At 47.2% G+C, this 27,864-nt stretch overlaps 1 protein-coding gene across 2 annotated transcripts in view; it reads left to right on the forward strand.

Annotated features, from left to right (window-relative positions):
* UBA5 (ubiquitin like modifier activating enzyme 5) overlaps nt 1-27,864 on the forward strand; it is a 36,431-nt gene that overhangs the window by 4,622 nt on the left and 3,945 nt on the right. For both annotated transcript variants that reach the window (XM_029589312.1, XM_029589311.1), the window contains exons 4-11: nt 2,717-2,826; nt 3,574-3,660; nt 5,636-5,720; nt 6,709-6,813; nt 7,606-7,733; nt 8,946-9,081; nt 12,380-12,458; nt 13,997-14,103. In XM_029589312.1, the coding sequence (XP_029445172.1) occupies nt 2,717-2,826; nt 3,574-3,660; nt 5,636-5,720; nt 6,709-6,813; nt 7,606-7,733; nt 8,946-9,081; nt 12,380-12,458; nt 13,997-14,103 (837 nt within the window). The remainder of the gene's footprint in view (nt 1-2,716; nt 2,827-3,573; nt 3,661-5,635; nt 5,721-6,708; nt 6,814-7,605; nt 7,734-8,945; nt 9,082-12,379; nt 12,459-13,996; nt 14,104-27,864) is intronic.

Below are 27,864 nucleotides of genomic sequence, written 5' to 3' on the forward strand. Positions count from 1 at the left end.
CAGTCTATGGCAGGAGGAGATGACTGCACCTCGGACCACATCTTCGGCCTCTGCGGCCCAAGTGGCACTTTGAACTGTGCAGTATTACGTTGTTAGACATGACTCAAAGGGGCCGATGCAATATCGGGCGCTGAGCTCAGCAAGCCATTAAATGCACATTTTGGACGCACTGGATATACACCCAATGCAATATCGGGATTAGCCCGTCCAAAACGCATGTCCATACCAGCACGTAGCTAATAGCCCTCATCACATGCAAATGCCATGTTGTTGAGGCTGTTAAGTAGTACCCCTAATGTAAAAAAAAAAAAAAAAGTGCGCCCAACACTCATATTTTACCCCTCAAAATTTGTCAGCCCAGACCTGGCGTTAAGTTTTAACGCACCCAAACCATGCTCAGAAAAGCAAAAAAATACTTTTCTGTGGTTCCTCCTATTTAATATCGTTGCGATACTCAGCAGGAGGAACCACCGAAAGGTGCACCATGAAAAAAATCTTGACAGCGGTCAGGTTAGGAAAAGGGACGCTCAATTTACGAGCGTCCATTTTCCCAACCCGTGGCTGTGCATGGGTTAGGAAGACAGACTCTCGGAAAATTGAGTGTCCGTTTTTCCTTTCCCGGGCACAGTCACTTCTCCTGGGCACTCAATACCATGGCTTTGCTAGGGCCGCACAATTTGTCCTTTTAGCGTGCCAGCTCATTTGAGTATTACATCGAGCATCCAAGAGAGGGGATATGCGCACGTTCCAAAAAAAAAAAAAAAAGTGTCCTTTTTTTTTTTTTTTTACGTGCATGATACTGCATCGGCCCCAGAGTGTGAGTCTAGTCCCAGGCAATAGAGGAGGAGGAGGGCATGGCCTGAAAAGCCACTGCTCTCTGCTTTTTCCTGCCAGCCCAGATTGGCACAGCAGGGGAAAGGAAATTGAGGAGGGGGGGAACCTCTTTCTCTGCCCTGCCTCCCCCAGTTTCCACAACCTCTTTTCCACTCTCTTCCTCTTTCCCCGCTTCAGATTCCACAGTCTCTTGCTCTTTCCCTCTTCACATTTCCTCTCCAGTTTCAAAAACCTTCCCCCCGCAGGATTCCATAGCAAACAAGCCTTTTTTTTCCCTCTCGGACTCTCCTCCAAGCATCCTTTTCTGTTACCTTTCTGCGTCTCTGGTTTCTTAATTTATTCTTGGTGGTGGGGCTGCAGCACTGCACCTACACACGAGCCAACCACCGAAACTCATCAATACAATCTGTAGTGGTGATGACATTAGGGAAGCAAGCCATGTCAGAGGCCCTTTGTACCCGCCCTCTTCTCTCACTCAGGGCACAGGTCCTGGATATTTATGGTCGGCCTCGGAAGCAAGCATGGCCTGCTGAAAAGAATTTGCCACGTCTGAAGACCGGGGACTGACCCCTGCTATCCTATTTCTTGTCACCCTCTGAAAGGAGCCAGTAGCCCAATAACACACACAACAGAGCAAAGCTTCACCCCAGTAGACAAGCTGTGTGCCACCTGAAACCACCTCTCATTATAGCTGGGAGATGAGAGCTCTGGTCCGCTTGTATCTACTCAGGCACTCACTCTGTCAGCTCTTCTAGATCTGCTGTGGGAAGCTCAAGACTCTCCCGCTGTAGAGGCGCTCTGAGAACCCCTTAAGCTTATACCTCAAGGTGCTTGTGCGTCTTAGCTGGATGACGTGGAAAAGAGACACCCACCCGCTTTGTGCTACTTTTACACAGGTGGCTGCTCCATTAAGAGACATGAGAGAGGGATGTCTTTCAGCTGTGCCGAGTGATCACTCCCTGCCCCCAGCTGATCCTGTCAAACCAATACAGGCAGTCATGGCATTGTCCCTTTAAAAGTGGCAAGAAATGGCTCTGACAGTGAACTTCCCCCCCCCCCCCCCCCCCCAAAGGATTCAGATAGAGTTAAAGGAAGAGAGCAGTATGGGCCAGCATCAGTGATTTTTTCCATGGGAGGAAAATTTATTTATTTTATTTATTTATTTGTAGGTTTTTATATACCGACAACCGTTTGCACATCGTGTCGGTTAATATACAATAAAATACAATAAAAAATACATTTTTCCTCCCATAGGGAAGAAAAGGAGTTACTTGGGGGATAAAAAGGGAGGCCATCCAGACTTACTCCTGCTCAGAGTTGGAGTGAATATAAATGGCATTAGAGGCTTCAGTGAGCCCGATAGAAGCCACATATCTAAATAACACTTCCAGATAAAATCAGGCTGTTTCAGTATGACGTCATTTGGGGCCAAATAGCTTCTTTTTCTATGATTTAGGTCAGGGGTAGGCAACTCCAGTCCTCAAATGCTGCAGGCCGGTGGGGTTCTTAAGGTAGTCACACTGAATATTCATAAGATGCATTTGCACGCGCTGCCTCCATTGCTTGCAGATGCATTGTGGATGCTCTGAAAACTCAACCGGAGTTGCCTATCCCCAATGTACCTTTTTGTGTGAACTTGATTTTTGGCTGCTGCTTCCCTAGTGGAGGCTTGAAGCCCTAGGGATTGTCTGAAGTGTACTGTCAGTCTGTGAGGTGGCTTTGTGGGCAGATCTCTGTGAGCTGTGGCCCAGTTGCAGAACTTCCTGACAGAATTTGGCCCCCCCATGGGCCTCAGACAGACATGATTGGAGGAGTCCCTTGGCTCCTGCTTGCTGCATCTGTTTGAATTCATCTGCACAGTCAATTTCAATCTTCTTTTCAGCTGCTGCTGTTTGATTACGACAAGGTGGAACTAGCGAACATGAACAGGCTCTTTTTTCAGCCGCACCAGGCCGGGCTCAGCAAAGTGCAGGCCGCAGAGCACACCTTGAGGTAACCTGAAGCACCAGAAAAATCTGGGCTGCACGCTTTTAGCATGTGTTTGCAGTAACTGGAGAAAACCCAATTAATAACCAGAAATAGATTGATTCTTCTTTTTAGTTTATATAACACTCCACAGTTGACTGACAAATTAGAAGGAAAAAAAATTATTCCAGCTCAGTGGGTCAAGACACATCATGACCTGCAACTATTATTTTTCAAAATCAAGTGCCAAATAGTAAATGAAAAACACAGCCATGTCTTTATAAGGAAAATATACAGTACATACTGTGTGCTAAGGCAATAATCATATATTTGTACAACCATCATCATAAATTTTTGCCAGGCAGTTCTTGGCCTCCTATGAATTATGGTTTGTCCCAGCCTTAGGCCAAATCCCAGCTAGTTCGCCTGTGTGAAATGAGGTGATGGTTTCAGTCCAGTTTCAGGGGCTATACCAGAAGCATTAATGTTGCAGCTGCTCTTAAATTCCTATTAATCTTATCACTGGACTTGTGACAATGAAGACCGCCACTAAAGGCAGAACACTGCAGAGACTTGCATGGTTCATGTGACTGCACATGGCAGGGCTCTACCCCTTTCTCTGATGGTTCCAGCACTCCTGTGACTTTGGGCACCCCTGCCTGGCTGGGTGTGAAGGGATTTCTGTGTGCACATGGTGCTCTTGTTTGACACTTGGCTAATATGCGGTACACATGCTGTGACTAACATTATTATCGCTTATTTTCTCTCCTTAAGGAATATAAATCCTGATGTTCAGTTTGAGGTGCATAACTACAATATTACAACCTTGGACAATTTTCAGCATTTCATGGATAGGATAAGGTAAAATTATTGCTCTGTAAGCATAGATAAAAATCAATGCGGTGGCATTTTTTTGAGTGCGAATGGGAGACATCAGTTCTTTAAAGATGATCGGTAGTCTTGCTGCTGCTGAATGTCATATTCTGAACCTTAAGCTAATGAAGGAGACACACAGTGCCGAGTGATTGTCCAGACTTGGAGCGGGGGCTTGCATTGGAAAAGGCATAAACCTCCTCTTAAATATTAAATTATATTAGGCAAATATCAGTAGGCTTTACAAAAATCTGTAACAGGCAGAAAGTAAAATAAGATGATGGGGTGATAGATTTCACCACCTTCAAAGAAAGGGATGCTTTTTTTTTCTCAGCATGGTGAAATTATAGATGCTTGACAGAAGTAGTTATGGTTCTATGCTTATAACACTAAATCAGTTCCTAAAATAAACTGTACAAGTTTTTAGAGGGAAAAAAAAAAGCTATTGCTGAATAGGATGTCATAGCTACAGACTAGGGCAAGTGCTAATCCAGTTCTGCGTTGATCGCCATATTTTAAGTTTGGGCAGGATTCATTTTTCACTGTTATAGAATTGGCTGCAGATACAGGGTGGGTTTTTCCACCTTCCCCCGGATTATCACATAGAGAAAGCTGTTAAGCCTTCAGAAGAAGCATGGATTTGTTAGACCACTGCTTGTCTTTTATCCTATGCAACTGTGTACTAAAACGAACATTGTATAAACTGGTTTCAAAATTTTAAAATGACTGAAAACACTTGGAAGTGCAGGAAGTTTGCAGATAGAATTTGTCTGTATTTGTGGCAAATTTCCAAATACAGTATATACAAAGAAACCCCATAGGAACTATCCAGCACAACAATTTTTACTGTTTTTCTCTTAATATAGCTGTGGCCATAGAGCTAGACTAAAAACCTGTGTGGAATAGATTTGAGTACATTTGATTTTGTTTTTAATGGTATACTTACAATCTTTTTACAAAAGTGTGTACTCAAAATGAGTTACAGAGCAAAAATAGTACAGCATAATAAAATATATAAATACAATCCCCCCCCCGAAATACACTAAATTTATATACAAAAGCAGTAACCTACACAAGGACCCAATAAATTTAAGCATAAGCCACCACTTCGACCAATATTACAATAGTAATTAAAAACAATCGAAATCCCACTCACCTAACCCCCTGGCCAGATGGATGAGCCAGATTGCTCCTTTAGGTTCACTCCTTCCTACCTTTCTCAAAGGTTATGAGCCAAAGAATATTAAAAAGTAAATAAATAAACTGATCCAAACTGGTGTATAACAGTAGAAGCAATGTTGGAACACTTTTATGAGAGGCTAACTGTGCATTTCCCTTGAAAATGTTAATAATGTGAAAAAAAAAATATATATAACTCTGCATGTTTTAAATTGTGGTTCTGTTATCTCTGTGTACCATGCTTTGATATCTAGGGTAAAAATAAATGTGGCTTTTTGTTTTTCATTTGCTGACTTGAGGGACTGGTGGTAAAGCTGGGAATATCGTAATCGTTATTCCCCGATTCCATCTTTATGAAGTCTGATGGTCAAAAGTGGGGGGGGGAAAAAGAGAATGTGCTTTTAGGAATGAAGAGTTCTATGGCAGAGGTTCCTAGTCAGGTTTTCAGGATATCCACTGTGAATATGCATGAGATAAAATTTGCATGCTATGGAGGCAGTGCATGCAAATTTATCTCAAGTATATTCATTGTGGATATCCTGAAAACCTAATTGGCTGGGGGTCCTCCAGAACAGGGCTGGGAACCACTGTTCTATGATGATATCCTCTCTAACTGGTGCTACTTGCCTGTTTGCAATGCCAGGGACAGTGGCAAAAGAGGCTGGACTCTATGCGGTGTCTGGATTAAGCATTTACCCACAGAAAGAGATCAGATATTTTGCTTTTTCACTTGAACAGTATCATGTTGGTATTTTGTTATTAATCCCTATATCCTGTACCATAGTAATGGGGCACTGGAAGAAGGGAAGCCTGTTGATCTTGTACTGAGTTGTGTGGATAACTTTGAAGCTCGAATGGCAATCAACACTGTAAGTACCAGAAAAATACTATTCATTTTGCCACAAAACTGAACAGATAATAGGAAAGAGATTCTCCTGGGTGTCAGGTGACTGCTAGTTTTTGCCCGTTTTTACTCCCTACCCTTCTGGATTAGATAGTCTGGTATTTGGTTTCTGGTTTAGTTAATCTACCTTTCCTATTCACATTGGGGAAACAAATCTAGGATTTAATCAGGATTAGTTACCTGTTGTATTGTGTTGAGTCCTCAATGCCTTTCTCTTACTCATGGAATCTGTAATGCTGGATTAAATGTAACCAGTCTGGAAGCAATACTGTCTCTTGGAGTCATGTCAAACTTGCAAGCAGCAGAGCATCTGGAGTTGCACTTCCGCTGCTGTGCTAAAGGCAAAGCCTTTTGACTTGATGTGACTGACTCCAGGAGCTATCTTCACTAGTGCTGGGTGGTACTGTTGTAAACCTTCTGTTCCAGAGTGGTCCTATGTTATTTTTGGCAGGTTGAAATGCAGCTGTAAAAATAGGTTGCTATGTTGATTGTTTACAGTAGCAGGCATCTCCTAAGGAAGCCATCCATTATCATTGGTACTTCCGGCAGTCAAAAAACACCTCTGGTTCACAAGTTTTCGGTTAGATTTAAAATGTGCGCTTTTTCGACACTAGAATATTCTGGTCAAGATACTGAGACGAGCTAGGGAGAACCTCTTGTAAAGGGACAGTTTAATACCTGTGCAGCAAGTGTAAATATGCAGAAGGAAGAAGGCAACAATTTCACATTCATTTCGGTTTTCTTTCTTGTTGGATATTAATACTTCAAATTTCCATTTTAGCATCTACTTTGCAGGATTTTCCCAGGGAGTAATGCCAGTGACCATTACAGGGCCAGGAAGAAATTGTCATAGCTCACCTAGTGATAATATCCTGTGCTTTGCTGCCTTTTAGAATGACACGTGTATTGGTTTAGTATAAGTATTTATTTATTTTATCTTATTTTGTTGCTAGGCCTGTAATGAACTTGGACAGATCTGGATGGAATCAGGAGTGAGTGAAAACGCGGTGTCGGGACACATCCAACTGATGAGACCTGGGGAGACGGCCTGCTTTGCGGTACAAAATGCTCTCCACACATTTCTCCCTTCCGGTCACGAAACAAAGCTCTGAGTTAAACCCCATGTGACAGGAAAATATTTTCTAAGTCATAAACTGAGTTAATCTAGATCATCTTTGAGACCAAAAGAAAGGTGCCATCAGTTTTGGGAGAAGCTTCTATGTGCCTCGATCATGATTATTCAAATGAAATTAATTTACAGAACAGTATCTATAGATAAAGAATTATACCTTTGATATATCATGTTAGTAGGTATTCTTGAGATGTGCAAGGAAAAGCACATGTAATGATGAAAGTTCATACACTGTTTCACCACACTGACTGGTTTTTTGGCAAATTTGTCTTGAATACTGGAGCAAAAAGTGACTACACCAAGATGTCCATGACATTGTAATGTCATTGCCTTTTGTTCTCTTTTCAGTTTATAGATGCATTGCTGGCTTGAGTGCCTTTTTGTGTCTTTTATCCAGAAATTCTGTTAGTTCAGTTTGCTACCAGTCATCCCCTTTCCTTGCGCGTATATACCCATTACTCTTTATTGAGCACGTTAAACTAAAGCAAAATACTGATAATTGCAACAGGGAAACTGATGCTGTTGGCTTTGCCTTTAATAAGCTTCTGTGTGAGCCTCTGTTGTGTATTATATACACAGTCCCTGTTCATTTTCACAACTTGTGCTTCCCATATCACAGCATAATCACAGTGGTATATATATATATTTTTTCTTAGCAGATTATCTAATTTGCTTCTTGTCTTTGTAAAAAGGGGGTGTGTGCGTGTTTTTCTTGCAGTGTGCTCCTCCCCTGGTTGTTGCTGCAAATATCGATGAGCGGACGTTGAAGCGGGAGGGGGTGTGTGCTGCCAGCCTCCCTACCACCATGGGTGTGGTTGCAGGGATTCTCGTGCAGAATGTCCTGAAGTGAGTGAAAGCGAGGAGTCCTGCCGTTCGTTCATCTGGGGATGCCACTGTTCAGCCAGCCAATGTCCATCTGGGAGAGCAAACCAGCCCCATCCTGTGGACAGCATGACAGGCTGGATGCCCTACCAAATACTTCCAAGGCTGCATGGGCAGGCCAACGAGGGAAACCCATGTGCAGTTGCTGTCTGCAGAAAATGAGAAATGCAGTGCTGATTGTAGTGTCCTGGAGAGGTCCCCAGGGCACTGCCTGATTATTTTCCCTGACTGAGTGGGCTTTAGAGATGCTTCACTATGTGATAAGGAAAGTTAAATTAAACATTTTATTTAGACTGTTGAGACTATCATGTTATCTTCATATAGTGCTGTACATCATGGAAGTAAATCAATTCCAGGATATAGTGAATGGTTGATATTAGGTATATAGGTACAATAGGTCATAGAGGTCCGAGCTCCATTCAGTGGGAAAAAGTGGAGGACAATGAGAATGGGGCAATTACAGGAACAGTTTTATGAATCTCCCGTGACTCGGGTTTTCTTACTGTTTCTCTAGTTTTCCAGGGATAAGGTACTGTGCAGAAAGTACCTGGTAAGAGAATGTGCCCTATTGGATTGGCTATTTTGCAGGTCATCAGGAATTATACTTGACATGAAAACACATTACATCATTCATTCTTGTTCGATCTTTTCCAGAAAAACACTAGCTGTGGTCTGGGTCTGTAATAACCACTTACATATCTGATCTGGTTTTCAACATTAACTCCGTGGTGTTCTAAAAACTGTGAGCCACATGGACAGGCTCTGAGCCTTGAGATGAGTAAAACTCTCTTAGGACCATCCCAAGAATCCAGCCAGCAGCATGTGGGAAAGGCCCCGTTTTTAGATACTTGTGTTGTCTGAAGCTGGGTGCTTCATTAGAGCTTAGTTTCCAGGGGCAGGTGGATGGGGTTGGTTGTTAAGCTGTCTTGGCAACCTTGTTTTTGAAGCCCATGGTCCGATATGGAGAAAGGTCAGATCAGCGAGGAACTTTAGTACCATCTCCCATGCCATCAGGCAGAGTGCGAGGTTCCAGCAGCTACCCACTATGGATTGCAAATAATAGAGAAGGATCTGGATGGAAAAGTTTTATCTGTGTGCTGAAATAGTTGTAGACTGAAGTCTCACGTTTCATCCTACCGCCTGTTTTAATTGAATTTGTCTTGTTTCGTTTTCCAGATATTTACTAAATTTTGGCACTGTGAGTTTTTACCTGGGTTATAATGCAATGCAGGATTTCTTTCCTACAATGGCCATGAAGCCAAACCCAAATTGTGATGATAAAAATTGCAGGAAGCAACAGGAAGAGTACAAGGTAAGAGCCATTACACTGTGCAGAATTACTGGGAGAAGGGAGGCTGTGATCAGCATGCTGAACTCTTACTTCCATCTCTGCTGCGTGAAACTGTCACTATTCTTCAGATTTCATTCTGCCATGGGAAGTGGAAGGGCTTCCTGTCACAGTGCTCAGCTCTGCCTAATATAGGAAATGCCCTACTGGATCAGACCAAGGTCCATTGAGATGGTGGCCAGTCTGGGTCACAAGCACTTGGAAGATCCCAAAACTTTAGATCTGTTTCTTGTTGCCTACTCCCAGGGATAGCAGTAGCTTTCTGCAGTCTACCTGGCTAATAATGCGTTATAGACCTTTCCTCCAGGAACTTATCCCAACCTCTTTTAAACCCCGCTATATTGGTCACTTTGAGCACATCCTCTGGCAACAGATTCCACAGCTTGATTGTGTGTTGAGTGAAAATACTTTCTATGATTTTGTTTTAAACCTGCTGGTGTTTAAAGAGTCCCCTTGTTTTAGTATTATTTGAAAGAGTAAATAAGTCTTTTATATTTACTGATTCCAAGCTGAAGAGCCCTAACCTGTGTAGCTGCTCATTATAGAGGAGTTGTTCCATACCCTTTATCATTTTAGTTCCCCTGTGGGGTTTTTTTTTTTGGTTTTTTTTTTTAACATTCCAGCCATCTTCTGCACCTTTTCTAGTTCCATTATGTCTTTTTTGAAATTCTGGTTATCTTGGGTGGTAATTCTGCTCTCTCGCATGGAAATTTACTCTTGTGCATAATTTTTTGCACATCTATGGGCTTTGAGGAACAAAGTAAGGCTGGGGGTTATAGAATGAGAGGGTGTGAGTTTTAATATCTAAAAAGAGTAGCAGAGTACTAACTGCCTATAGAAATCTTTTAGGAATGCAGGATTATGGAAAGTATTACCAAATTCCACCCCATGGGGGTGCATTTTTTGCTGTTACCATTATTATAGTACAGTTGTGTGACCAGCAACCGCACTTCACCAACACATCCATATCCTCTTGTTGCTTGTCTTGATTTCTGAATCACTTGTATACATTTATGGACAGAAGCCCAAGTTACCTTAATCTGTTACTTTTTTTTCTGAAGGAGAAGAATCAGGTTTATCAATAAGGTCATGAAATGATTTTATCTGGGTCAGGGATATGCTGTTCAGGCTTGGGTGGGGGCAGATGATGGACTTTAGGGAATTTGGATCTTATTTGAGAAGTGCACATAAGTGAAATCTTTGATTAGAAGTTAAGTTGTTTCTTAAATTCTGTACCTTTTCATAGCACTGTTACAAGTGACTTCATATGGATTTGGATCTGATGTATTTATTTATTTATTTTTTGCTGTGTGACATTTATAACCAATAAGGCCCAATCCAGGTCCTTTGTGTATGGTATAAATTTTGACTCCTGTTAAGATAAATGCTCCAAGAAGCTAGGGGCATAGTGGGAAAACTGAAGAAATATTTAAAGCAATTACTTAATGGTAATAAGATCTGTAAACGCTTGTAGTACATATACCGGTAGCAAGAGTAATACTGCATAATCAAAGGAGAGCACCATTTTCTGGTAAGGGGCCCTGGCCAGTCTGAAAGCAAGCATGTGTTAGTTTCTTCAAGTAGGATTACCGTCCAAGGCCCCGGTGTGATAGGTTGTGCGTACATGTCCGTGTGTGGTTCTCCACATAGAACATTACTCCCAGTGTAGCAAAGAGCTTTGCACACAGACCCAAGTTAAAATGAGCACCCTGCTTAGCGCTCCTCCATGCAAATAGGCCTTTAGCTATTCCTCCCCGATCCAGAAGAGGTGCACAGGCTTAACTTGTGTTTTCTTAATGCTGGAAATGTAACATCTGGGCAGGGGTGAAGTAAACTTTCTGGGGCTGCTGTTAGTCTATAGTGCTGAATCTGGAGTTCATGGTGTCTAGGTCCTGTACATAGGATTTATGTGCATAAGATGATATGTGGGTTTTATGAGCACAGCCCGTGAGCACAAGTTTTATGCTGTCAAGTCCATCTTTTTTTAAGAGTATACCTTGTGTTCCTAACTCATGTTTAATGCATACAACTTTCAGGAGCACAACTTCTATGCACACCAGTCATGGTTATGCTTCTAAGACATGTGTTGTGGCAATTTAACCGTGATTTGTGCCTCTAAATTATGTTTTATAAGCATAATCCTTGGTTTGTGCACATTAAACATAATGTATGCTATTCAATTTGTTCACATGCTAGTGAGCACATTAAGAAAATGTGTGCTGAAATATAGTGCACACTTTTTTACTCCTCTTACTACATCGGGACCAGAGTTTGGCAAGTGCCAAAGTGTGTGGGTTATGGGTTTTGATGCTGTAATAGGACTCTTCACGAGTAGATCTATTCTTGCACAGGAGGGAAAAATCCAAGTCCTGGGGAGACTTGGAGGTCATGTGATGTAGAGTTTATTCTCATCCATGGCAAGATGGAGTATGGTAGAGTTCTGGCACTTTGTGAGGCAGGATAGAAGGCCTCACCTGAACCACTGAACTACTATAGCTACAGAAACCAGTGAGAGCTTTTTCCATTATTATGGAATTTTCTTCCACTGGCTCTGTATCAGGAAGTGGGCTACCTCTGTTTTCTTAAAACCCTAAAACATTCAGACAAGCTTCTAGCTTGACAGTTGAATTATAGATTCAATTTAACATAGAGTTCTGGGTTTCACCTGTAATTGTCTGGTGATTTATCTGTTCCCTGTACGTACCCGGATCAGTTCATACCGCTGAGATTATGCCTCCCTTCCATCTTATGCATATTCAATATGGAAAACCTGACAGACTTGCAGCATTCAAGGACCAGAGTTGCCTACCTGTGGTGTAGTTTTGATTTATGATTAAGTATGAGTTGTAGATAGCTTTTATGTTCAGTACATTATTACATTTTATGTTTATATTTTGTGACCTGCCAAGAGCAATCTGTTTCACGCTGGCAAGATAGAAATCCACAAAATAAATAAATCCTTGTCACTTCGATAGGACTACTAGATGTTCGCAGCACTTTAAGAAATCTAGTTTTCTGAATTTGGAAGTAGCTGCTACCACAAGGGCTGCAGCTGTGGTGACTTGACTCTGAATTGGACCTTCACCAGAGCAGCATTGAGTCTTTGGGTCACAAAATACAAGGTTCAAACAATTCTCTCTCTTTGGGAATAAGACATCTGGTCAGAATGGGGTTTTTCGAGGTCAAAACTTGAGGCACTTAGAATAAAACAGTGTGATGAAACTGTTTCTTTAGTGAACATGTGAATTTGTTTCTGCTGCAGAGAAAAGAAGCAACACAACCGAAACAGATTATGGTAGAAGAGAAAGAAGAAGAAATCATGCATGAAGACAACGAATGGGGTCAGTTACTAAAACCACAAGCCAGGGAGAGTAATTGTAGCATTTGGATTTATTTTCGTGTTTTATTCTAACCAACCAGCTTTAGTGGTAGCATTTCCATGACAATTTGTACTTTTTAAAGTGGTTTATTTTGCAGTGAGCACAGGTGTGTGGGTTTTTGCAAGGCCAAAACAGCTTTCTGGAGTTGACACAGAGCTATTGCATAAAATTATTATAGTGTGAAAGGAAACTGTAACCTAGTAATGACGGCAGAAAAAGACCAAATGGTCCATCAAGTCTGCCCAGCAAGTTTTTTATGGTAGTAACTGCTGCTCCATGCAAGTTTACCCCCAAGCTTTATATTAAGGGTAGTAGTAGTAGCAATCAAACCAGGCAGCTATCAAATCCACAACAAAATTACTGCTAGCGACAAAGTATCCAAAAAACCCAAGAAGCCTCTTAGTGCAAAAATATCTAAACCTTTTATCAACCAAAGATATGTGTGCTGGAATGTCATACATGAAATCACAAATGACAAAGGTGTCCTCATACCATCACCATCATTCTTTTTTCTTTAATAATGGAATGTGTAGGATGCCATATGTTTTGTAATCACTGGGACACCAAAAACACTTATGAAAACTGTGAAAAAAAGCTTTTTATATAAATGAATTTTTTTTTTTTTTTTGAAAGTGCACAACTGTATTCCAGATCTCTTGAGTTCAAAAACACATATTTGTATGTTCACAGTCTCCTAAGTTCATAAACATTTTGCCTTCAAATTGAGAGAGAAATATATTCCAAAGAACTTCCCTTGGAAGGAGTAGGCAGAAATAGCCACAGCAATCATGCCTCCAAAGTTAATTAAGGATGACCATAGCAGTTTTTCCTTCAATCTACGCCATGTTTTGCTATCCAGCTTTCTTAAGGAGGTTCAAATAGCGGTTTCATTCCTGAAAGCTATATAATTGCATAGGATGCGGCGATCATTCAAGCTCCATGTATTGCAATCATCTCTTTTTTTGGGGGGGGGGGGGGGGGGGGTGATATTTTGTTCATGATTCTGATCCTGGCAAGTTATTTAGCGTGGTCCTATATTTTTTCTTGGGCATCTTAACAAAAATATCACTTCTGCTGTGGTGGTCTGAAGGTCAAATGATGTATTACGCTCTTCCATCAGAGCTTACACCGGAGCATATTAGTAGCTTACAAAAACGTTGCTATCACTAGTTCTCTTGGACCTGGAACATCGGATGTGCTGCGTTCTCTGTAGCTTTCCCTGATGCCCCCATTGTTTAGATGTTTTATGAACTGCAGAAGCAGGAGGAGCAGTAGCCCCTCTTGTAAATGAATATTGTCGTCAATTTCTTCTTCCTGTTTTGCAGCAAGGTACACAGTGTTGTCACTTCAACTTTTATTTTTTTTTTGCTTTACGAATTGTTCCTGACTCCTTAGATTTAAAGTGTGTATGAGTGCTTGATATCTTTGGCTCACTATAAATTAGAATGTACTTTCTCCAGTAAGAATGCTCAGTGGCCTTGTTTTTCTTCACCATACAGGCATTGAGCTGGTTGCGGAGGTGTCGGAAGAGGAACTGAAGGCAGCCTCTGGTCCCATCCCAGATTTACCAGAGGGAATCACAGTAGCATACACCATACCAAACAAGGTACCCTCTGAAAGGCACCTTCTTTTTTTTTTTTTTTTTTAAGTGTTTTTCAACTAAGAGGGGAAAGCAACAATGGGCTGGTTATTTTGTTTACAAGGAAACATGATAACTTGCCTTTCAGTGAACTGATAGGGCTGTAGTTGGGAAAAGGAAGGTGATGGGAACTATGACCCTGGGATCTACCCTATTTAAAAGGACTTTGATCTGACAGGTGTCAGGTCATGTTCATCGAGGTAAAAAATGCTCCAGATCTATGGATAATTTCATTGCTGGGTTTTTATTTCCCCTTTGTCAAATCATCAGTTTCATTTCGTACATCTTTTACAATTGAGGCTTTATAAAATCAGGTTATGGCAAATATTGCTTGATGTTCAACCTGGAGTAAAACACTTGCTTAAATTCCCTATCATGACATTTTAACATACCTCAAGCAGTTCAGACACAGATCTAATGAACATACCATGTGCACAGATGGGAATATATAACTAAAACAAAACAGAAAAATGGAACCAGGAACTGCATACAAGGAAAAAACTACAAATTAAAACCATTTTGAGGGTGGGGTTTTTTTTTTTTTTTTTAATAGTTTGTTAGTTGCGTGAGGCAAACTAGATAAACAGAAAATAAATTTATTACCCACTACCAATATTTTGATCCACAACTGGACTTTTCACAAGGTTCCTCAATTAAAGCACAGTGATTGGTATTTATACAAAAAAAGTTTCAAATATTATAACATTTATTACTATTAGAATCCATAAAATGAAACTGAACATTTTAATCATATTAAAAAGGCTGGAGCAGGTATTTCAGGAACCAGGACAAAAGATTCTTAGCTTGGTTCCATATAATTCACTTTTTCAGTGGTATATGCCTCTTCAGTTCCATGCACTGCTACCAGTTTCCTGTGGAAGGTGACTAGTGTGGAGATACCTGTTTTATGTACGCTCATGATCTGGCATCTTATGGCTTTGTTTTGTATCTATATAAAGGTAATTCCCTGTACGTACCCGGATCAGTCCAGACTGCTGGGTTTTGCCTCCCTTCCAGCAGATGGAGACAAGAGAAAAACTTCAAGAGCACCCCCTCTTAAGTTGGTGAGCTACCTGCAGCTCCTCAGTATTTCTCTGTCTCCAGCAGATGGAGGTTGTGCAGAACCTGTGGTTCTGACCCTGTGGGGTTCTTTACAAAAAAAAAAAAGAAATAAATATATAAAGAGAAATTTAGCAGCTGACCTGTTTGGGTTCTAATTTTCTTGGCTGTCAAGATAGGACAGAAGTTTTCATTGTCCTCCCAGGGGGTTGGCAGGTCCTATGGGGAGCATCCTCCCTGGTAGCAGGCGTAAGGTAGCCCGGGTTGGTGACCCGGGTTGGTGACCCGGTGGGCTCCTCTGTTTGTTTGGCCACCGTGGGTGATAGCCGGTGGTCTGGTTCCCTTCCCCTCTCCCCCCCCCCCTCCCCACGGGGACCCGGAGCCTTTAAGCCCTCCTTGTGACTAAAAAAAAAACAAACAGGGATATATTTTTTTTTCTGAGCAATGCTTGGAGTGGCAGTTTCCCCGTGGCGACGGACCTTCGCCGGTCAGCTCGCGCTGTAGACCCATCAGTTTCTTTGGTCGAGGCTCGCTCTGGTTTGTGTTAGGGGTTTGGCGGCACGGGCCACATGAGCGCTGGTGCTGTCATGCCGCGTGGTGCTGATTGTGAGGCCTGTGGGGAGCCAAGTCAGCAGCTCTCCCAGTCTGGTCTCTGTGCACTGTCTCCCGGCGGGGAGGGTTCTTCTCGCACACTGGCAGGTCTGAAGGCCAGGCCCCATGGCACAGGAATAAGAGCTGTCAGGAGAGAGAGCGAGGCCCCCCTGTTCCCGCTGAGCACGGGAAAGGTGGCCATTTTGGATTCTCTGCCGGCTGACTGTGATGCATCGGACGGGGGAGGGGAGTTTCCTCCCGCGCTATCGCCAGCAGTTTCAAGACTGGGGGATCCCTTGGTTTCTCCGTTTGATTTCCCACTGCACCCCCTGGTGGGGGATTTTCGGGGTCCGCTTGTTTTTCCCCTGGAATTTATTATCTTGATGCATCAGGCCTATCTGGCCAGCCAGGGCGGCCAGGCTCAGACCTGGGAGGTTCTAGGACTCCGGAGGGGCCACCTAGCAAGCGGCCCAGGAGGCAGGAGCCACAAGGGCCAGTTCGGATTTGCACGGTTCATGGCCTCTCCGATAGTCTTGCGGGGCCTGGGTTAGGGCAGGCCCTGGATGTGGACCCTTTTTCAACTCCCGTGCCCCTGGTGGGGGTGGACCTGGGAGAGGAGCCAAACAAGCCGGCGCCCCTGGATGGCGACAATCCTCGAGTTGTTCAGCTCTTTCAGAGGGAGGAACTTAGCCCTCTTATTCCGCATGTCCTGGTGGAGCTGGGAATTGCAGCACTTTCTGAGGATCCCAGTCTGAATTCAGTGGACCCAGTCCTGACGGGACTATGGGGCCCAGCTAAGACTTTTTTGTTTCCTCAGTTGATACAACAGCTCATGACCCAGGAGTGGGATACTCTGGAAGCGGGTCTCCGACTGGGAAGAGCTATGGATAAGCTATACCCCTTGCCAGAGGAAATCCTTGAGCTCCTGAGGATCCCGATTCTTCGGTCTCGGCGGTCACCAAAAGGACCACCATCCTGGTGGCTGGGGCGGTGGCCCTCAAAGACTTGCAGGACAGGAAGCTAGAGGTCAACTCAAACGCATATTTGAGGTCTCAGCTCTGGGGATCCAAGCGGCCGTCTGTATCAGCCTTGCGCTTCAAGCAGGCCTCAGATGGGTTCAACAGCTCTTGAGTGCCAGAGACCTTCCACCTGATGATTTGGCTCAGGCAGAGTGCCTATAGGCAGCAGTGGCCTACGGGGCGTATGCCGTATATGATCTTCTTCGGACCTCCTCCAGAATTATGGTGTCTGCTATATCGGCCAGGAGGCTCTTATGGTTGCGCAATTGGTCGGCGGATGTTTCCTCAAAGGCACAGCTTAGTGCGCTTCCCTTCAAGGGGAAGTTCCTTTTTGGTGAGGACTTGGAGCAACTAATCAAATCTCTGGGGGAGAATAAGGTGCACAAGTTGCCAGAGGATAGGCCGAAGGGGTCAAGGGGGGTTTCCACCAGCCCGCTCCCGTTTTAGGGGCCAGCGGCAATTTCGCCAGAATAGACCGATGGGCACGAGCCAGAGACAGACCTCGGGGAGATTTCAGTCGTGGGCGCAGGACCGGCCAAGATAGCCCTGGCTAAGGAGCCCTCGTGGCAAAATCTTCACAATGAGTGGCAGCTGGCCCATTCCTCCGTGCCGGTCATCGGGGGGCAACTCTCCCTTTTCTTCGAGGAATGGGCCAAGATAACCTCAGACAAGTGGGTGCTCGGTATCATCGTTCACGGTTATGCTTTAGAATTTGCTCACCCTCTCCGAGACCTTTTTCTGGTATCTTCATGTGGTCCTCCGGCGAAACAACTTATAGTCCGTCAGACCATTCACCAGCTGATCTCCCTGGGGGCTATTGTTCCGGTCCCTCTCGGGGGAAGGGACGTTACTCCATTTAATTTATGGTGCCGAAGGACGGGTCCTTCCGTCCCATTCTGGATCTGAAGAAGGTGAACAGGGCCCTCAAGATCCCACATCTCCGGATGGAGACCTTGCGCTCGGTTATCGCAGCAGTGCATAAGGGGGAGTTCCTGACTTCTCTGGATCTGACAGAAGCGTATCTGCACATAGGTATATGGTGGGACCATCAGAAATTTCTTCACTTCATGACCCTGGGACTGCATTTCCAATTCTGCGCCCTTCCTTTCGGCCTGGCAACGGCTCCGCGTACTTTCACCAAGGTAATGGTGGTGGTGGCAGTGGCTCTTCGCAAGAAAGGGGTTCTAGTTCACCTGTACTTGGATGATTGGCTCATTCGGGCAAAATTGGAGGCACTCTGCCGGCAGGCGGTAGCTGTAGTGGTGCATCGCCTAGTCCCTGGGATGGGTGGTCAACCAGGCCAAGAGTCATCTACAGCCATCTCAGATCCTGGACTTCTTAGGACCCCAGTTTAACCGTTTTGGCAAGATCTTCCTTCCAGATGAAAGGGCCACCAAACTACGATCTCAAGTACAGCATCTTCTGAGGACACCGGTTTCCAGAGTCTGGGATTACTTACAGGTTCTGGGGTCCATGGCGTCCACTCTGGAACTGGTTCCGTGGGCATTTGCCCATATGAGACTCTTGCAGAGGGTATTGTTGTCCCGGTGGGATCCTATGTCGGAAGAGTTTCAAGTTCTTTTACCACTCACTGAGTCTGCCAGGTCCAGTCTCAGCTGGTGGATGGAGCAGGATCACTTGGCACGTGGAGTAGATCTCGAGTTGCCTCAGTGGGTGATTGTGACGAAGGATGCCAGTCTTGTCGGATGGGGGGGGCTGTGTGTCACTCATTTGGTCCAGGGTCAGTGGTCTCCGGAGGAGGCAGCATGGTCGATCAATCGCTTTGAGACGAGAGCGGTTGCTTGGCGCTACAGAGTTTCCTCCCGCTTTTGAGCAAACAGGCGGTGCAAATCCTATTGGAAAAAGCAACGGCAGTGGCTTACATCAACCGTTAGGGTGGGACCAAGAGTCGCTTGGTGACCGCGGAGGCAGCTCAGCTGATGGTCTGGGCGGAGCAGCATCTGTCCGTTCTAGCCGTATCATACACAGCAGGGATCGACAATGTGCAGGCGGATTTTCTAAGTCATCAGAGGCTAGACCCTGGAAAGTGGGAGCTCTCAGACAAGGCCATGCAGCTCATCTCTTGCAGGTGGGGGGGTTTCCCATCTGGACCTGATGGCGACGTTCAAAAATGCCAAGGCCCCGCGTTTTTTTCAGCCGCCGGAGGGAGCACGTAATGGAGGGGGTCGATGCCCTGGTTCTCCCGTGGCCAAAATCAGTCCTACTTTGTGTTTCCTCCACGGCCTCTCATAGGAAAAGTTCTTTGGAGAATAGAGATTCATCCTGGTCCAGTGATCTTGGTAGCTCTGGAGTGGCCCCGGAGACCTTTGTTTGCAGACCTGGTCAGTCTGGCTGTGGATGGTCCCCCTGCGCCTGGTTCATGTTCCGAACGTGCTGCAGCAAGGTCCTATATTTTTTGACAAGGCGGATCGCTTTTGTCTAGTGGCCTGGCTTTTGAACGGAGGCGGCTAAGGAGTAAAGGCTACCAGGAGGACATCATTTCAACTCGGGCTCACAAGACATTTACGTTTTTAACTTATGTCCGGGTTTGGAAAGTTTCCGAATCCTGGTGTGAGGAGCAGAGAGTTCTTCTTCGTCAGGCCTCTGTGGCAGAAATCCTGGCCTTGCAGAAAGGCCTCACTAAGGGCTTGTCGTTTAATTCTGTTAGGGTTCAGGTGGCAGCCCTTGGGGTATCTCAAGAGGCAAGTTTCAGGGAGCTACCCTGGCGGCTCATCCCGACATAGTCTGTTTCCTTCGTGGAGTGAAGCATTTAAATCCTCCAGTTCGCCAAGTGTGTCCTTCCGGGAGTCTTAATTTAGTCCTAAGTCTTGTGCGAAGCTCCTTTTGAACCGCTTAGGAAGATGTTGGTAAAGGATTTGACCCTGAAAACGGTGTTTTTGCTGGCGATTTGTTCTGTTAGCCGATTGTTAAGAGTTACAGGCTCTCTTGCCGGGAGCCTTTCTTGCGGATTTCAGATTCGGGAGACTCTGTCAGGACGGTTCCTTCCTTTCTTCCAAAGGTAGTTTCAGCTTTTCATTTGAATCAGTCTATGGAGTTGGCAGCCTTTCCTAATGCTGAAACAGAACCAACTCACGCTCGGGAATTGAGGTGCTTGGATGTCAGAAGGATTCTTTTGCAGTACTTGGAGGTCACAAACTCTTTTTGGCTTTTTGATCATTTATTTGTCTTGTGGAGCGGCTCTAGGAAGGGCCAGAAGGCATCTAAAACATCTATTGCCTGCTGGCTGAAAGAGGCCATTGATTCCGCTTATATTTGCTGCGGCCGTGCGGTTCCGGAAGGTATAAAGGCTCATTCCACTCTGTGACAGGCGGCTTCCTGGGCGGAGAGTCAGTTGGTCTCTCTGCAAGAAATTTGTAGGGCGTCGACCTGGAAGTCTCTACATACCTTTTCAAGACACTACCGTCTGGACATCCAGGCCACGGACCTGGTTAATTTCGGAGGCAGTGTCATTCGAACCGGACTTTCCAATTCCCACCCTAGATAGGGCAGCTTGGGTACATCCCAGCAGTCTGGACTGATCCGGGTATGTACAGGGAAAGGAAAATTGGTTCTTACCTGCTAATTTTCGTTCCTGTAGTACCACGGATCAGTCCAGACACCCTCCCATTGGGGGGTCTTCGGTTTCTAGGAAGTCCAGTCATGAGCAGTTTTTTAGGCTCAGAAGGGAGGGTATAGAGGTATCCTCATCTTACGTAGAAAACGCCAGTGTGTCAGTTCTGTTGTATATACAGTATTTTTCGCTCCATAAGACGCACCTGACCATAAGACGCACCTAGGATTCAGAGCAGGAAAATTAAAAAAAAAAGAATAATAATTATTATAATAATGGTGTGCTAAACTGGCTCTGTATTTGGGCGTCTTATGGAGCAAATTAGGGGAGGGCATAAAATTTTTTTTGGTCCCCATTTCATTTTCAGGTCTGGGGAGGGCCATTTCTGTCCACTCCCCGGATCAGAAAACGTTTATCGTTCTCTTGGGGGCGGGGGGGGGGAAATGGCGCCGATAGCCTTTGCCCTTACGATGTCACAGGGGCTACCAGTGCCATTGGTTGGCCCCTGTGACATAGTAAGGGCAAAGGGCCGTCTGTGCTGGCCATTTTGAATACTGGCAGCCGACAGCCCGAGTGCAGGAGATCACTCCCGCACCCCTGCTGGACCACCAGGGACTTTTGGCAAGTCTTGGGGGGGGTCAGGAGGGTGGCGGGTTGTAGTTAAAAAAAACCTCATCCCAACCCTTTAAAGTTAATTGTTTTGTTTTTGTTTTTTTTATATTCACTCCATAAGACGCAGAGACATTTTCCCCCCCACTTTTGGGGGAAAAAAGTGCGTCTTATGGAGCGAAAAATACGGTTGTAGAAGTTATTATTTCTTGGATCTTGGTAGCTCTGGAGTGGCCCCGGAGACCTTTGTTTGCAGACCTGGTCAGTCTGGCTGTGGATGGTCCCCTGCGCCTAGTTCATGTTTCGAACGTGCTGCAGCAAAGGAAAATTAGTTTCTTACCTGATAATTTTCGTTCCTGTAGTACCAAGGATCAGTCCAGGACACCTGGGTTGTGACTCCGCACCAGTAGATGGAGACAGAGCAAGAGCTGTCGGGCTCACCCATATATGGTCACACTCCTGTCACAGCCCCTCAGTCTTACGTAATGTCAAAGTAGCAAAGGATAACACAAACCAAAAGAGGGATCCCTCCCCAACAGGGAGCAACGACAAAACCCCCAACTGGAACAAAACTCTCAATCGAGAAAGCAGAACAGAAAAACCGAAACACTGAAAACCTACGAGCGGACTCTCCATGTCCTCAGAGCAGCACGGGCGGGATCCTGGACTGATCCTTGGTACTACAGGAACGAAAATTATCAGGTAAGAAACTAATTTTCCTTTCCCTGTACGTACCAGGATCAGTCCAGGACACCTGGGATGTACCAGAGCTAACTTACCGAGGGTGGGAAGCAGAGAGTCCCGCACGGAGTACCCTCTCTCCAAAACCCCCAGCAGTGTTCTGAACATCTAGCCGGTAATGCCGCGTAAAAGTATGCAAGGACTTCCAAGTAGCCGCCCTGCAAATTTCTTGGGGCGACACCTGAGAAGATTCCGCCCAGGAAGCAGCGTGCGACCGGGTCGAATGCGCCTTGAGACCCTCAGGCACTGGCTTCCCTTGTACTATGTACGCAGAACCAATGGCCTCCTTGAGCCATCGGGCAATTGTCGTCCGGGAAGCCATGCCCCCACGCTTTGGACCTGAGAACAGAACAAAAAGATGATCCGTTACACGGAACGGATTGGTGACTTCCAGATAGCGGAGAAGTGTCCTCCGAACATCCAACCTCCGCAAATCCCGCAGCCTTGACTGCGACGCACCCCGGACGTTGAAAACGGGAAGCTCAATGGACAGGTTCAAATGAAACGCCGAAACCACTTTGGGCAAGAAGGAGGGGACCGTTCGTAAGGAGACCCCGGAATCCGAGATCCTTAGGAACGGTTCCCTGCATGAGAGCGCCTGCAACTCGGAAACACGGCGCGCTGAGGCAATAGCGACAAGGAAGACCGTCTTCAACGTGAGATCCTTGAGGGCTGCCCTCTTCAAGGGCTCAAAAGGAGCCGAACACAATGCAGAGAGTACCCAATTGAGGTTCCAGGACGGGCATGGAGGACGTAAGGGAGGACGGAGATGTTTGGCCCCCCTCAAAAAACGTGCAATGTCCGGGTGCAGTGCCAAGGAGCCCTTCCGCCCCTTGCCACGCAGACATCCAAGTGCTGCCACCTGGACCCGAAGGGAACTACACGAAAGACCTTTAGCCAAACCAGCCTGTAAAAACGACAGAATATCGGATACAGGAGCCGAGATAGGATCCACATTGCGCTCCGCACACCAGTCATCAAAGACTGCCCAGACATGAACGTAGGCCATAGAAGTAGACTGCTTTCTGGCCCGCAACAACGTGGCGACCACCGCATCCGAATAACCCTTCTTCTTCAAGCGCTGCCTCTCAAAAGCCATGCCGCGAGACAGAAGTGATCCGCATCCTCCAAACAAACGGGGCCTTGCCGAAGAAGCCCCGCCAACCTTTGAAGACGAAGGGGCGATGCCACCGACAACTGAATGAGATCTGCGAACCACGGGCGTCGTGGCCACTCTGGCGCCACCAAGATCACTTCGGCCGGAGGTAGCTCTATGCGACGAAGAACCTTGCCGATCAGCGGCCAAGGAGGGAACACATACAGCAGTGCGGCCAGGGTAGAACTAACGCGTCTACTCCTTCGGCCCCTCTCTCTCTCCGACGGCTGTAAAACCTGGGCGCCTTTGCATTCTGCCATGTGGCCATGAGGTCCATGTGTGGCGTCCCCCACTGTTCGCAAATGAGGTGAAACGCCTCCGGTGCCAATTCCCACTCTCCGGGATCCAGATGATGACGACTGAGGAAGTCTGCCTGAACATTGTCGACTCAGGCGATGTGAGACGCCGCTATGTTGCTGAGGTGGTGCTCCGCCCAGGCTAGCAGAAGCTGCGCCTTCTCCGCCACTAGTGGACTTCTCGTCCCCCCCTGACGGTTGATATAAGACACGGTGGTGGCATTGTCCGACAACACTCGAACCGCTTTTCCTCGCACAAGCGGCAGAAAAGACTGTAGTGCCAGGCGAACCGCCCTGGTCTCTAGGCGATTGATGGACCACTGAGTCTGAGCCAAGGGCCATTGGCCCTGCGCCGACTTGCCCAGGCAGACTGCTCCCCAGCCGGAGAGACTGGCGTCTGTGGTTACTACTGTCCACTTGGGCACTAACAGGGAGACTCCGCAAGTCAAGTGGTCCGCTTCTAGCCACCAGTGAAGACTGGCCCGCGCCTGGGCCGTGAGCGGGAGTGGCAGATGAAACTCTTCGGACACTGGCTTCTATCGGGAAAGCATCGCTGATTGCAACGGACGCAGATGAGCAAAGGCCCAGGGGACCAAAGCTAGCGTTGAAGCCATAGAACCCAAAACCGTCAGGTAATTGGATACCAGGGGAAGCCGAAGCGACAACAAGCGGCACACCTGCCCCTGAAGCTTGAGGACCCTGTCCTTGGATAGAAAGACCTTGCCCCTCTTCGTGTCGAACAGGGCCCCCAAGTACTCCAGAGACTGGGTGGGTGTCAGATGACTCTTGCTGAGGTTGACAACCCAACCCAGGGACTGCAAGAGCGTGAGGACTCTGACTGCTTGTCGACACTGGACCTCGGACTTGGCCCGAATCAACCAATCGTCCAGGTAGGGGTGTACTAGGAACCCCTCTCTTCGGAGGTGAGCCGCAACCACCACCAGCACCTTGGTGAATGTCCTGGGAGCCGTGGCCAGCCCGAAGGGAAGAGCCTTGAACTGATAATGCTTGCCCAGAATGCAGAACCTGAGGAACCGGTGGTAAGACGGCTGGATGCCGATATGATGGTACGCTTCCGTGAGGTCCAAGGACTCCAGGAATTCGCCGGGGTGCACAGAGGCAATCACCGACCGGATCCTCTCCAATTTGAAGCGGGGAATGCGAAGGCATCTGTTTACCCCCTTGAGATCTAGAATCGGCCGTGAAGTACCGTCCTTCTTCGGCACGATGAAATAAATGGAATCCTTGCAAAATCTAACACGTAACCGTGATTTATCACGTTGAGGACCCACTGATCTGAAGTTATCTTGGCCCATTCCTTGACAAACAACTGCAGCCGAGCTCCCACGTTTGGAACGACCGACTGAAGCTGAAGCGAGGGATGGACCGGCCGCATCTCACCGACTGAAGCTGAAGCGAGGGATGGACCGGCCGCATCTCATTGGGAGGCCTTGGAGGTCGAGCCCCCCGGGGTTCCACCCTGACGGCCGAACCGCTTCCCCCGAAAGGACTGAGTCCATGAGGACGACCGTGAGGAACCGGAACGATAGGAAGGACCTGCGGACCTCTGGGGACGTGACCTCCTGCTACCACGGAAACGGGCTCGGTTGGAGAAGGAGGATCGGGCTCTGACCCTATCCTCAGGCAACCTGAAAGCTCTGTTCTCGCCAAGAGACAACATCAAATCGTCCATCTCCTTGCCAAACAATAATTTCCCTTTAAACAGCAGCACCCCAAGATGCTCTCTCTCCGAAGCCTTGGACGAGCCATCCGCGGCCCAATTCCGGAGCCAGAGAAGCCGACGGGCCGACACTGCCGAGACCATGGACCTGGCCGAAGTACGAAGGAGGTCATGTAGGGCATCGGCACTATACGCTATTGCAGCCTCCAGCCGATCTGCTTGTTTGGCCTCCGCTTCCGAGAGACCTGCATTAGCCTGGAGGACCTGAGCCCATCTCAAACTGGCCCGCATTGCGAAGTTACTGCAGATGGCTGCCCGGACCCCCAATGCTGAAACTTCGAAGATTTTCTTCAGCTGCACCTCCAGCTTTCTGTCCTGTATATCCTTGAGGGCCGTAGCTCCTGTAACCGGAATTGACTTCTTTGTCACGGCGGACACCGCAGCATCCACCTTCGGTAGTCGGAGAAGTTCCAGCGCATCCTCAGGCAACGGGTAGAGCCTGTCCATAGCTTTACTGACCTTTAGGCCCAACTCCGGAGTGTCCCACTCCCGGAACAAGATATCCGAAGCCGTAAACAGACAGGGGAAAGCTACTGCTGGACCCGTGAGACCCAGCAGTACCGGATCCATGTTCGCTGCCTGCCGGGGTACCACCGGCAGCGCTTCAACCCCCAGTTCCTGGAGGATAGCTGGAATAAGCGGGGTTAGTTCCTCTCTGCGGAACAACCGCACCACCGTTGGGTCATCACCCTCGACGGCCGGCATACCTTTCCCCGCTCCCGGTTGAGAAGGACTCCCATCCGTTGCATCGCCGGCCCCCCCCAGGGGCTCTGCGGCCAGGTCATCTTCCTCATGGGAGGTAGAATCAGAGTCCGTGTCCTGCGGCATTCCTCGCACAGGGCGCTTCCGCCGCGTTGCGTCGCTCTCAGAGACCGCCTAAGATCTCCTCTTCCGGGATACAGCTGAACTGCTGGATCCCTTCACTTTCCTTGGCCTCCTTTTGCTCCGTTTATACTTTAAAATTTTGCGCAAAAGTAGCGCAAAATCAGATGAGCAGGAGGACCCAGAGCCTGCAGTTTCCTCTTCAGGCCCGGACCCCTCTTGGGACCGGGCCTCTCCAGGGGCTTTCCCCGAGGGACGTCGTTGTGGCGAAAGCGCGGAAGGCAAGCCGCCATTTGCGACTGCCACCCGCGTGGCTTCCCTGACTGTGGCCAAAATGGCTGCCGTTCCCGCGCTAAGCGGGAACGGGTCCCCCGGGCCGTCAGCAGCAGCGGAATCGCGAGGCGGCGAATGCGGCGCCCGGGATCGGCCCTCCTGAGAGACCCCCGACGAACCTTCGCCCCCGGTGGCACAAGACGCACAGACGCTGTCCCGGGAGAGACGAGAACGCGCCGAGCAGCACGCGCGGCAGACGGATCCCCTCAGCATGCGGCCCCGATGGGAGGAAGGTCCCTTTAAAATGAAATCGAAAAACGGCGCGGGCAGCGACGAAGACGGCCCCCCCCCTGAAGAAACGGGGAGCCGGCGCGAAGGAGAAGCCGCGGCACAAACAAAAACAGTCAAACACTTTTTTTTTTTTTTTTTGTAAAGAAAAACCGCCGCTGTCCACGGTCCTGTTGCAGCAGGGGTGAGTGAACCGGGCTCCCCGGTGTCACCCCCGACGCTGCTACTTCCCTAGGCGGGTCCTCGACCCTAGCAGCGGTCTCAACCAGGGGGGGATGGTCCCCTCAGAACCTTCCAAACCCCCCTGGGAGGCAGGACCAGCGGGGATGTATCCTCTCAAGAGGAAAAATTCCTAACTTTTTTTTTTTTTTTTAAATACCAATCAAATTCCAATTAAAGAAAAGAACCTGAACCTTAACAACCAAAAGGAAAACCCCAGGGAACAGCCAAAACCCCCAGGGACCAGGGCTGTGACCAAACCTGCACCATCTACTGGAGACAGAGTAAGACTGGGGGGCTGTGACAGGAGTGTGACCATATATGGGTGAGCCCGACAGCTCTTGCTCTGTCTCCATCTACTGGTGCGGAGTCACAACCCAGGTGTCCTGGACTGATCCTGGTACGTACAGGGAAGGTCCTTCACTTGACATGCCTTTTGTTTCGTAAAGTTTATTATTGGCTTGGAGACTGTTTATACTAAGGAGCTGCAGGTAGCATATCAACTTAAGAGGGGGGCACTCTTGAAGTTTTTCTCTGTCTCCATCTGCTGGAAGGAAGGCAAAACCCAGCAGTCTGGACTGATCCATGGTACCACAGGAACGAAAATTAGCAGGTAAGAACCAATTTTCCTTTCTACAGTAGATGATATGAATGCACTTCAACTTGCAGATTCATGGTAGTTAATTTTAAATACCCTGCCTGCTCTTTACCCTGCAGAAGGAAAAATATTTTTTAAATTAAAGTTATTTTCTTTGTGGTTTGGGATCCTTGCAAGGGCATGGCATTCCAGTTATCCTCTAACTACCATGGGCTGAGCCTACCGGAGGGCTGCAGCAGGGCATGCAGCCTTTCTATACACACCGTAGTAAGCTGGAGGAGCCAAATCTCTCTTTAGCATGCATCCACCCCAATGCTAATTACTTTTTCCAAAGATTTCTCCTTTTTTAAGGGTAGCACTATGTATCTTTGGAGAGACAGGGCTGGGGGCATTTCAACATGAGCTAACCAACAAGTCGATACTGTAAGACCGCGGGAGAGCGGACGAACGCCCGCTCTCCCGGCGCCCGCACCGGCCCCTCGCCGGTGCGGGCGATTCAGTATTTAAATGAGGTGACGCGGGAAAAACGGGGAAAAGGAGGCGCTAGGGACACTAGCGCGTCCCTAGCGCCTCCTTTTTGTCAGGAGCGGCAGCTGTCAGCGGGTTTGACAGCCGACGCTCAATTTTGCCGGCGTCGGTTCTCGAGCCCGCTGACAGCCACGGGCTCGGAAACCGGACGCCGGCAAAATTGAGCGTCCGGTTTTCGGCCCGACAGCCGCGGGCCGAATTCAAAATTTTTTTTTTT

The sequence above is a fragment of the Rhinatrema bivittatum genome, chromosome 2 (assembly GCF_901001135.1).
Source record: "Rhinatrema bivittatum chromosome 2, aRhiBiv1.1, whole genome shotgun sequence".
NCBI classification, from domain to species: Eukaryota; Metazoa; Chordata; class Amphibia; order Gymnophiona; family Rhinatrematidae; genus Rhinatrema; species Rhinatrema bivittatum.